The sequence below is a fragment of the Diceros bicornis genome, chromosome 9, assembly GCF_020826845.1.
Source record: "Diceros bicornis minor isolate mBicDic1 chromosome 9, mDicBic1.mat.cur, whole genome shotgun sequence".
NCBI classification, from domain to species: domain Eukaryota; kingdom Metazoa; phylum Chordata; class Mammalia; order Perissodactyla; family Rhinocerotidae; genus Diceros; species Diceros bicornis.
The window spans coordinates 15,879,835-15,892,352 of NC_080748.1; the positions used below are offsets into that span (position 1 = coordinate 15,879,835).

The window sequence follows — 12,518 nt, forward strand, 5'->3', positions numbered from 1 at the left end:
CCTCGACCCAAGTTGAGGTGTCCGAGGAGAGCTTTCTTGGTTGTTGCTATAAATGGAGAGCAGCCCTAATTCTTTTAAACTGCAGTAACAGCAAGGGAAGAATTCCAAGCAATTAGAGAATACTCAGTTTTTTGTATATGTCAGCTTAATGGATAGCAGGGAAATGATATACTGCTACTTTTTGTGGCAATAACAACAGAATTCTTAGTAATACTTCTTTGCATTCCAAGGCCTCCACAGATCAGGATATTCAGACATACTGTCACTTAAAACGTGAATTGCTTTCTTTTTTATTCTTGCTTGGAATGTCAAGAAAATGCAAAACTTTGCAATACTTAGATGCCTCTCCAAGAAGAATCTAAAGAACATTTATCTTCCTTTGGCAGCTACTCCAAATTTCATCCAAGTGCATGAGAAGAAAGCATGTACTATCAGAAGGAAAATTCAAGATGTCAAACGAGTGATTACTGAAGTGAGATCCATCCTCCATTTGTTTATATCTCAACTCTTCTAATTCTGGAAGGAGGCCCAGGACTGTGCCACACGGGAGTTCTCAGAATCCAAGTGCCCGGAAGGTGAATTCTTTTTTTGTGTGTGTGAGAAGGACTAGCCCTGAGCTAACATCTGATGTCAATCCTCCCTTTTTTACTTGAGGAAGATTGGCCCTGAGCTAACATCCGTGGCCATCTTCCTCCACTTTAGATGGGACGCTGCCACAGCATGGCTTGACAAGCGGTGCGTCGGTGCGCGCCCGGGATCCGAACCGGCGAACCCCCGGCCGCCACAGGGGAGTGCGCACACTTAACCACTTGCACCACCGGGCCGGCTCCGCAGAAGGAGAATTCTTAAGTGTGACTCACGAACATTTATCCTCCTGTGAGTTGGTATTATTCTGTCTGAGAATTCCTGTTATTATTTTCTAATAGCAGAGAAATATTGATGGAGATCTATAAAAAGAACAAAGCAGACAAGCGTTTGTGTGCAAACTGCAGAGTACGGTTCCTCTTTTGTCCACCATGTCTTGCTGGCCTCGCGTCTGGGTGCACTTTATGAGCATGCACACACATATCTCAGTGATGTTTTCTTTGTATTGTTGTGTTTCCAAGTTTCTTTCTAGTTTCAGCAAATATTGTTATTTTAATTATTTTAGACATGTCTGGAGCTCTCCAGCTGTGGGCTCTGAGCTGCTTGTTCTGACTTAGATCTCCAGGATGTCCAGAAGCTTGTCAGGTATTTATTTGTTCTGCCTCAAATTCTGACAATAACCTTCCCATCCCACCCTTATCTTCCAAGGGACGTGGGAAATTTCTGTGGGTTCTGTGGGTTTTTGTTGGAAGCGCAGAAGGAAATTTCTTTCCTAAACCTAAGAAAGAAAAGGTAGTCTGAAATCAGACCAGATTCCAGATGTACTAGCTGAGTATGGCAGAAGGGAAAGATGGAAAGAACCTCAGTCTTAAAAAATGTCACAGAGCTGATGGAAGCACTAACCCTGGAACCACCCTACTTCCTGACTTCTTGTTATGTGAGCACATGAATTTCCTATGGTTTAAGCCATTTTAGGATGGGGTTTCTGTTACTTGCAGTGGAAAACTTCCTGGACACAGTAAGTAGAAGCTTCTTCTAATGGTGTGGAGATCCCGAGACCAGAGAGAAGAGCTTCTCCTACCTATTTTCATAGAACAAGCACGGGTGGTGGCATGAGTGACTGCCAATCATTTCTTCTTTGCAAAGGTCTCAAAGTAGTGATAAAATTTGTATTTTTGGCTAAAATTTTTTTCCAAGTAAAAAATGGAGAACAGAAGAAACCATTTTAAAATCTGTTGCTTCTAAGGGCACCCTTGTCATCACAGCTGGTGGGAGGCCGCCCCAGATCCTTCTGCTTCATTATGATGAAGACCCAGGGAGTGTGAAAGGTCTTTCCTTTGCTTCCATGTCTCTCACTGATTAGAGGGCGACCTGAGTACTCACAAGGGTCCCACACTTAGTTGAATGCTCTGCAGTCACTGTTTTGAAATTCTTAGTAATTTATGAACAAGAGATCTCACATTTTCATTTTGCATGAGGGCCCACAAATTACATAACAGGTCCTGTTCTCACGTACTTTGAAAGTACAGCTCAAACATCCTCTCTAAAAAGGGAAGAATGCGGTCAGCAATGCAAAATTCATTTTATAAGCATCTCTCTTGTACATGATCTCTCATTTTAAAGGTGAAAGGATGAGTGACGAGTGTTCCTTTGGTCTAGTTTTACTTTCCTCTCTCTTTCATCTTCCACCTAAAAACCCAGCTATGAAAAAGCAAGGACTCGAGGTACAGTTTAAAAAGATAGGCCCCAGAGCATTGCTCATCTTATCTGAGGTTGGCAATGGGGAAAGTGATGAGCAGGCAGCAGGCAGAGGACACTTGTACTGAGTGTGAAGTGTCTTCTCAGCATAATTGGGCTTTTAAAACTTACTGCTCCATTAGAAGGAGAGGTTGGGCACGAGAGCTGCATTAGAATTCAAATTTCATCTAAATAATATTAAATCTCCTACTTGGCATCCTGTTTATGCTAATCCTTTCAGTACTTAATGATGTCTATCAGGACTTCCATTTCCTCTTCTTTAGAAATGTGCTCAGCTAATGAAGAAAGGTTGGTTTTATTCAGAACGAGAAAGGTTCCTAAGAACAGTGTGCAGCAGGTTCTTATTTTGAGCACTGCAGGGTTAGCCTCTCACTGCAGTGACTTCATAGTCCTCAGGAGCTAGGATAACTTATCCTCCTGGGCACAGTTGATTCAGGGCAGAAATAAAAGCTCAGCCAACAAAGCAGGGCTCCTCTCACACACTGCTATGTCTGAATACAAATGGTTCATAATTGAAGGCTAAACTTCCTTATTTCATCTACAGCCAGCTGCAAGGGTGAAAATGGATACACTGTGTTTCATCATATACAAACTGTTCCACACTCGGGAGTGTAGGAGGTGACATGTTGGCAATGTTCCAGGGCTCTGTGGGGCTGTTTTCAACTGTTTGCGGTGAAGGCTTATGTTGGAGATGAATGCTTAGCATGAGGGGAAAGGGCCTGGCTCACTGCTGGAAGACCCCTCTCTGAGATCATGGGCAAAGCCTTGGGAGAGTCTTGGATGGTGATTTGAGGGGACCTCGAAGAAAGGCAGCAGAGCAGCCAGTCAAGTGTGGTTAGAGGAAGAATATTCTGAGACGTTCTGGTCTTCTACAACCCTGGGGCTGAGATCTCAAGACCCTGTGCAGACCTGAATACTTTCAATTCAAAGAGGTGCTGTTGGTGAAGAAAGAACATTTGTCTTGTGTTATGTCCGCTCCTTCCTTGTCACTCTGCTCCTCTTTTTCTTTTCTAATTTATTTGCTTTTATTTGCTCGTGTTCGCTCGAGGACAGCCTTCCTCTTGAGCCTGGTACTCTTTGATTCTTCATTATGTTTCTCTAGTTCTCCCTTGTTCCTCTCCTATTACCGCCTTCCTTCTTCACAGGGACCAGAGGGGTTGCCTGGGTGTGCTTTCCATATCCTGTGATGACGAACGGGAGGGACATACAAGGGGGGAAACTTTGCGGTGTTGAGTGCTTCATAAGGTGCTGACTGGCTCTGGTGACAGTACCTTTGACATCTTACAGTCTTCCTCTTGACTGACACAAGAGGACGGTTGCCTTGTTCATTTTGGTTACATTCAGAATCAGTGTTTATATCCATGAAATGAGTCTTTTTCCTACAAAGCTTTGCCAGCATATTGTTTTTCAGGGTGGCGTTCTTCCAGACTTACAAAATAGTTATATCCTTGATACGGAGACTGGAAACAAGCCAGTGAGTAGGGATTGAGGAGGTTTAGATGTCCACTATCCTTCTCTCTATTCATATGACTTTTGCTTCAAACAGGAGATTGGACCCAATGAAAGTACTGTTACTGGTGCTATACATTATTTAGAATCTATAGGGGACATGATTGGTTTCCATTCTACGCTAAAGACTATGTGGTGAGTAGAGTAGTGATACTACAATTCATTTATTTATACCCAATCTTGTTCAAGAAAAAATTTAAGGTGACTTACAATGATCTTTAAAATACAATAAAATACAATTAAAGACAATAGATGAGAAAATTAGAGCAAAAGGAAAATAAAGATAGAAAAGGCTAGGTGAAACTAGAAAAGAGGTTGATACACAAATTCATGCCAAAAACTTACATATATTTACTACAGGCAGAACACACATTTGGTTCCAATATTTCTAGCAGCCAATATAGAGAGGAAAACATATCCCGTTGAATGAGTCTGGTGTACTTAATATAAAAAACAGACCAGTTGTCCAAAAGGAACACAATGCTTTTAGGTGCTGGGGCTAGAGAAAAAATTCTTTCATTCTCACAGAAAGGACACTACATGACGTATTAATCAACATCATCAATAAAACCCTGACAAGGAATTCTTTAATGAGTTGCTTATGGCCACTTCTCAACATGTCCCTCAAGGCTGGAGATGGCATCCCCCCAAAGTCCACTGGGACAAGCAATTCTAACGGGTGGTGGTAGAGTAGTTAAAACCTTGGATCTGGAGTCAGACAAATTTTCAAGCAAGTGTTGGCTCCACCATTGCCACCTCGGGGATAAGACCGCCCAGGGTGGATGTGGGATTAAACGAGGCAATGAACGCAATGCACTTAGTATGATCCCTGAAACATGCTGGGCACTCCAGAAAGGTTATTCTAAGGGCACAGATGGACTGCATTTCCTTTAGGCAGCCCTGAAAGAATACTGTTTTCTCTTAAGGGAGCTTTTGCTGATAAGCATTAGCTGGCCATTCATTAGAATGTTTGGAACAAAATATTTTCTCTGCTTGGCAAAAGGCAGAGCCAAAGACTAAGAGAATCAGCCAGGAGGGGAGATGGGTCTTATATACCCTCATGAAAATTGAGAAGCTTGGAAAAACATGTGTGTGAATAAAAGGCTACCTGTCCCAAAACACAATCTTGGGTCTGTACTAACAAACCAACAAAAGTACAATTGAGCCCACAAAGTCCTATGCCAAAGGGCATGGTTGCAGTAAGTGTAGGGTTGCAAAAGAGATTAGAGTGGTTATTTCCAAATATTCACTTGAGCCCACCTCTCCAAAAAGTTTTCTCAGTGAAATACCCATAGATCATCTACCTTTGATTAAGGTGTGCTTTTGGCAAAAGCTCTAAAATTTAAAATAAAAGTAATAAAAATTTAATGCTTAAATAACTAGATTCATTGGTTTGCTCTATTGGGATGTTATTCACTAGTCAATTAATGTTGAGGCATCTGCAAAAGATGAGCACTGTAGTTTTAGACAAGTGGTCTGTTGCCTTTCTTCCTGAGAAATAACAGGCAAGCTATTAAGGCCATTTCTCAAAACAAAACAGCCACCACCACCACAATGATAACAGCAACCACTCCTGCCCTTCACTATGACTTCTAAACATGGAAAAATGTCTATCTGTATATTCTCTAAATTAGGAGTGGGAAGGGAAAAGGGGATCATGCACTTAGTTCAGTCAAAGATGATATCAAATGAAGAAGTTACTCCTATTCTGCTCTACTGAAAACTGGCATCTGATTCATCAAGAGACCATTCTGATTCTAAGTGTGATCTCAGTACTGGGGTAGATAAAAGCATCAGAAGTGAAGATCTTTGAGTTCTTGTAGCTCAGCTCATTCCTGTCTACTGAGCCCAAGGCCAAGGGTAAATCAATAAAAAGTGCAAATAATCCTAGGTTGGCAGGGATTCTTCACATGGTATTAAAGAGTGTAATGAACAAAAGCCATTATAGAATAGTTGCTTAAAAATGCTTCTGCTACTCTAGGTTGCAATTTATCAAGCGGGAACATGGCTTTTATTTGGGACAGAATATCTAAGAAACTAATGGGTGTTAATTTGGAGGAGCAAAGGCTTGGCCTCGTAAATTATCCGATGGGTTGCACTCTGGGCCCAATCATAGTCCACCACTGGTAGCGGACCCCAAACAGTCCTGGAGACAGAAAATGATCTCTGAATATTTTGTTTACCTTGAGCTTTTTAATCAACTCTACAAGATGAGGGGATATTTGATTTAACTGATATTTTTTTCATATTTTGCTTGCACATTTTTAAAAGATATAAATAAATTTGTCTTTGTTTTAAGTTTTCCTGATCATGGTGCTGCTTAAAAAAATAATTAATAAAGGGAGATATAAAAACCTAATTCTTTTTTCAAAAAAATAATAAAATAGGGATAAAAGAATGCTATGAAATCAATGGTGGCATTGGGATGATAAATAAAAAGGAAATTCAGTATATAGCTTAACTCTCAGTTTCTGGGGAACACAAATTAGACATCAGAGGTACAAACAATTAACCTTTTGCAGTCAGTCCAAGGCGTCATTCAAGTTGCCAATGAGGAAACTTCCTCAAAAGCTTGACAAGGATGCAGCCTGGTCAAATTAAATATTGACATATAAAGATCACAGTGCCTTTCATTTTTGGGAGGCATGTCTTGTCTGACACTGGACAGATCTGACTCTGTCTGGCATTCCACAACTCCAAGCCCATGTTTGGGATTTACGACCTTACCTGATCGAGGCAGTTGCTGCGTAGGTATCTCAGGGCTTGCTGTATACTCTGAGGCAGGGGCTGTCCCGTTCTCTGGACATGAACTATGAGAGGAACACCAAAGACAGTCTTGTCTTTGTAATCAGGAACTTTCATCCTCTTCATGAACTTTGGAACTGACCTAGAATTCACAGAAACCAGGTCATGCAAGCCTCCTGGGGCACACTGTGGGGAGAGGCTGTGAAAGCAAGCAAGAGGGAAGCCAAGCTTTTGTTGGAATTCCCAACAGGCACAGGGGAAATTCAACATTTCTCTCTTGATTCATCACATTGCATGGAAGTACTACGCCGGCCCATTGCCTGTGTTAGACCTCTAACTATTAAACAGTACGATTCACGTTAGCAGAACAGATTTATGGCTCTGTGTTCAAGTCAAGTGTTCCACTTTCCAACTTAATTGTGACTGACACATCTCTCAAGTGATAAAGCCTAAAAGTCCCCAACAAGAAAAAACAAAAAATTTTTTAAAACTACAACAAGAAGAAGAAATTTGGTTGGTCTTGGGGGAGAAAGGAGAGGAAAGAAGATAAAACACATTTCTCGACTATGTCCTCACTTTTCTAGAACCAGTTGTATTTTTTAAAGGAAATTTTAGTACACAAGCATATATTGATTTGACTACATAATTTATAACTTTCTAAAATATTTTTATAAAAGCCTTGCTGATTCTTCTATATACATAATATATAACATAGGACGATTAGTGACACATTTTGTATTTTTTCAAATCCACCAAATCATCTAAAATAGGTCCACATTCAAGTTCCAACATACGCTTTTGTCAATTCCTCATTACAAAGGTTTACTGCGTATTCTTGTTTTTATTTGCCAATGAAATAAAAGCAGAAATGTATCTGAAGAATTTAATTCACTCTTTGAGTGAATCAATGCTCTAAGTGTTGGGCTCTGCATTGGGCCAGAAGGTACATGTGACAGATGTTTCTTTGCAAACTGCCAGAATTATTTAATGGCAAGTTTATTTTTAATTCCCCTGTTCACAATTAATCACCCTTTACTTGTCTTTTTTCCTTCTTGGAGCCTGACTGCCTTCCCTGGAAACCGACAGAGAGCTACAAATAAAGCAACGCTTCCTGAGGCTGCATCATGTCTAAGCTGTGGCAGCCCCGAAGGCAGACACAAGGCAGAACTCGGGGCATGATTGCCAGGAGATCGTCAGTGAAGGCAATGGATGGGTTCTTCAGAAATCAGAAAGTAAATACCAAAACTTCTGCAATCGCATACTTAGCTCTAGAACAAATGATGCCCTCCTGAATGAATGCGCTACGCACCATGTCCAGCCATGTTTGTTGGACATGGAGTACTTCTCCATGATGGCTGTGAGGCGAAGCAGTGAGAAGCGCTGGAGCAGATTCAGCTGGCCGGCTGTCTGGTTGCTGATGTGGGGCGATGCTGTGGACGGCTGAGGCTGGTGCGAGAGCTGGAAACTGTTCCATCGGAGTCGCCTTTACAGAAAGACCATCAGAGAAGCAGTCACAAAGTGGATGTGTTATGGGAAAACACAGGATGTTACTAATCTTTAAGGAGCTAATCAAAATAGTTTCTGAGCCAAGAAAATCACAAAGCAAATGGAACAGAAGACACAAATATACAGAACAAATATAAGAAACTATTTTTTCAAAGTCTGATAAATCTGCAAAAGGTCATTATCTGTTTCATTAGGAGGTTTCAATAAGTGATATAATAAATGTTATTTGTTTATTTCTAAATTCGTTCCCAAAGTGTTGAAAGCAGCTAAGACTGTGTGTGTGTGTGAAAGACAGAAACAGACAGACAGACAGACAGACAGAGAGGAGATCTCAAATGTTTGGGAGACTATTTCCACATTGCCGTCCTGTCTCTCGTTGGGTGTTGAGATGGCGCCTGCAGGTGGTAGGCACAGATGAAGCCTCCTGAAGTGATGACTCATCAGTGAGCCCCGAGAGGCATCGCTGCCTCCACTAGAAACCCAGCAGCACATATGGTGTTATGGTTTCTACCAGTTAGGCCCTTCTGTGGCCATTTTTCTAGGGTGCTTCTGAAATGGTCTTTGTACAACAGCTTTCATGTACGTTGTAATTGGCATTTTAAAGCCAAAATAAACTTAAGTACACACCTTAGATCTCAAAGTTTCTTATAGGATTAAAAAAAAGTTTAAAATTTGGGGTAGAGACGTTTTAATTAATACTGTCCCAAGGTCATGGGGAGTGCCTGTGCACAGGCACTGGGCCTCTGTTATCACTGATTCTCTGCAATGCCTACTCTGGCACTTTAGACATAAGCTCAAAAATTTTTTGAATAAAACAAAGATTGCACTAATGGGTAAACATTCAGAGAAATGAACATGCGTTAACATGGATTCAATCACCATAATATCTGTACAAAAGACACACTTCTGTTCAAGTAATTCCTAACCACATATATCACTTAGAACAGTGTCAGGCATTCAGTAAATGCTCTATAAATGTGTGTTAAATAAATAAACAGACCGTAATTATTAAGAAATAGATTAAAAATCATTCCACACAATCACGCCACCCACCTGTTTGGCCTGGTCAGAGAGGCCCCTACACCAGAATCTCTCCTTTCTCTGACCCCAGTGGCCTCCGATTCATTAAGAGATGCTCCATCTCTTTCCACATCGCTGGGTGTCGTCCGCCCTTCGGAGACAGAGTTGCCTTCGAAATCTAAGGCGACCTGATTAGGAGATGGAAAGGGGCATAAGCCAGGTTCCCCAACCAATGCATTGTGTGTTTGCAGTTCAGGTAAGACGTTTTTTGACCAGTCATCCACTACCTCTTGGAGTCCATTGACGTGGTGCAGAATGTCATCTAAGTGAGGGAAGAGATCGTCTTTCTCCAAGTCCAGAAGGTCTCCTGTGCTGGCATACAAATGGGAGCCTGGGACGTTGTCATAGATACTGACTCGACTTGCTCTGTGGCAGGACGCCATGAGCCTGGGCTCCCTGGCACCAGGGCCCTGCTGTCTGCCCAGGGAGATGCTACCGGTCCTCCAGTTAACCCCATTGCTATTGTCTGCTGGCGAGAGGCTTTCGATAGAGAGCGCCTTGGGGAACGTTCCTGGTTTGTGATCCTTGGGAATATGTACTACTAAGTTCTCTTGGGAATGAAACTCATGTGTGTGGTTTTGGTCGCCTGCATCCCGCAGTGCTGTCCCAGCCAGCACATCCAGGTCTTCTAAGTACATGCCCCCGCGCTTGTTGGCCTCCTGGCATTTTCGTTCCTTCAGGCCAGGCGTGCTCACCCCACTGCTGCTGTTTTCCAATTGGCTACTTTCACCGCTTGATTTGCTGGAGCACGGAAGCCCTTTTCTGCAGGCAGCCGGGGGCGAGTTCTGGAGATCTCCATTCGGTATCTGGATGCACTGCATAGCCTTGAAGGACTCTGGCTCCTGTTGCAGCACAGGTCCACTGATCACCAAGCCACCTGTCCGCCCCGATCCCTTATGCCTCCCGTGTGCTCCTTTCCCTCGCAGGGTTTCCATGCGTTTCAAAAATGATTTGGCTCTGGTCCTAGTGGGTTTCTCATTCTTTGGGTGGAAAGGGTAGTTGAGAACGTCTTTAGGGGACTGCGGGAGGCTGCTGCTGACCAACGAGGCATCCAGCATGACAGGGGTGTCAGTGGAGTACTGCCCGGAGCAGTCAAAGGCTTCCCGGCCGGCGCTGTAGCTGCCCGGCTGGCTGCGGCCGTCGCTCCCGCCGCTGCTCTCGCTGTGAATGGAGCAGACCTCTGGCTCACTCAGGTCTGTGAGGACACTTTCACTGCTGGTCGTGTTTCTCATCCTAATGTCTCCCGATGACCCATTTCTGTCTCTTCCAGGGAACAGCGTGTGGAGGTCGTCCACACGAGACCACCGGCGGCTGGTTCTTTGGAAAGTCCATTTGTTACTGATACACAGATCTTCCTCATCTGAGTCGTCACCCTGAAAAACATCAAGGACAATGCTCATTTACAGGCGGCTTGGATGAAACGGAAGTCTAGGTGAGCACAGGGAGGTACTCCCACTTCCTTTTCCTTCCTTCCTCCCTTTCATGGGTGGCCTCTGAGTTTCTTGGGCATCTTTACTCCGTCTTTCCTCCATCTTTCATTGTCCTGGATGCCCTCTTCCTCCCTAGTGGCTGAAGAATCTCTTCTCAACCTGCCAAGCTGTCTTTCTTTCAATTTTCATAGTTTTTGAATCCTTCCTTCCTCTCTAAGAAGTTTTCCTTGACTGATTACAAAGGGGGTGTAATTACCATCTAACTAGACAGTCTAAATACAAAACACCTGCAGTTCTCTTTTTCCCATAGAAACCCAATCCTGCCATAAAAGGCACTTACTTCTTTCCTGAAACCTCTTTACTGAGCCCCAGGACCATACTTCCAGCCTCCCTATTCTGAACCTCAAAGTTAATACATCTCAAAGCTAACCCTCCTTACCTTAGTCTCCCAAACTTGATTCTGATCATATATTCCCTGTATAAGTTAACAGCAAAATTATCTACTGAATTCTTATAAGCAGAAACTTGGGAGCCATTCTAAAGATCACTAGTTGAGAGGAGTCCAATCCAGCCAGCTCTGCCTGGCCAGCCTTCTTGTTTTTAATCAACTCTGAATCCAAAGGCCTTTGGCAGGACACACATCTCTGGGCTGCTGTGGCCCCCACTGCTTCGCCCTGTCTTACACTCTGCACCTCACGCATTTATTTTACCTGTCTGGGTTCTGCCTGAATTTGCAGCCCCTGAGAGATGACAGTCTGGGCTCCCTGAGGCCAGAGATTGCCTTGTTTATCTTTGCAAATCCCTCTGGCCCAGTACAGACCTTGACCTGAAGCATATAAATAATAATTTCCTTCCAAGATGAACTGAATCATCAGCTCCTTCCTCTTCCTCACTTCACATATTACCAAGACCCAACCCTGAAATGATTTTCAAATCTGTTCCCTCATTCGTATCTTCACTCCTATTCCCTTTGTGTAGGCCCTTGGCACCTCTGTCTGGGTCTATTAGTGTAAAAACCTGGCTGGAATCCTTGTCTCCAGCGTCTTCCCCATCTAAACAGCTTTCCACAGTGTAATCCAAATATGATCATATAATTTCCCAGCTTAAAAGCCTTCAGCTTCCCTTGGCCTTCCTAACAGTCTTTAGTATGGCATTCAAAGCCCTTTCAACCTGACTGCAGTGTACTTTTCTTGCCTCATTTCAGCTATTCCTCCCAATTTCCCTGTACTCTGCTCCCTGGCCCACAACCATCCCCCAGCACCCAGCATCAAGAGCCTACACGGCTGTACACGGTCTCTGCTGCTGAGAATGTCCTTCCCTGGTCCCTGACTCTTCCTCAGTACTCAACTCACATGTCACACTCTCTTTGAAGCCTTCCCTGACTGTGCCAAGGCAATGACCATTCTCTCCCCTGCGCTCCTGTAGCATTTAGATTAGATCTTCACTGTAGCATTTATTCTAATGACAACTAAACTCATGTCACATGCACCCACTCTCAATCGTTATAGGTAAGCTCATCAGGAGGAGGGCCTGTGTTTCTGTTTTATTCATATTTATATCCTCCCCAATGCCAAGCACATGGTAACTGCTCAATATTTTTTTGTTAACTGAGTTAAGTTTATTTTATTTTACGTTGGCCCGTTCTAAAACCCGGTTCCAAGTACTAGGAGTACCTGTTAAGAGCTTACGTGACTGTACACAAGTTGCTTACTCTCTCCAAAGTAAGTTTCTATCCCTTGTAAAATGAGACTAAAAATAGGCCCTGCCTCATAGGTTTGCTGGAGGGATGAAATGAAATAATGCATTGAGTAGTTCCTCATTGAGGAGTATTTGTTTGTTATTTTCCAATGTTTGTTCAATTGCTTATCTATTGCCTATCTATCTAAGATAGCTCGCTTATCTTTT

General features: G+C 43.0%; 1 protein-coding gene across 3 annotated transcripts in view; it reads right to left on the bottom strand.

The window, feature by feature from the left end:
* STARD13 (StAR related lipid transfer domain containing 13) overlaps positions 1 to 12,518 on the bottom strand; it is a 167,249-nt gene that overhangs the window by 15,737 nt on the left and 138,994 nt on the right. Inside the window, exons 5-8 of one of the 3 annotated variants that reach the window (XM_058547993.1) lie at positions 9,411 to 10,556; positions 9,157 to 9,311; positions 7,907 to 8,080; positions 6,580 to 6,739 (exon numbers count right to left, since the gene is read on the bottom strand). In XM_058547993.1, the coding sequence (XP_058403976.1) occupies positions 6,580 to 6,739; positions 7,907 to 8,080; positions 9,157 to 9,311; positions 9,411 to 10,556 (1,635 nt within the window). Of the gene's footprint in view, positions 1 to 6,579; positions 6,797 to 7,906; positions 8,081 to 9,156; positions 10,557 to 12,518 lie in introns of all 3 variants that reach the window. The other 2 variants (XM_058547992.1, XM_058547990.1) reach the window with 2 other exon arrangements.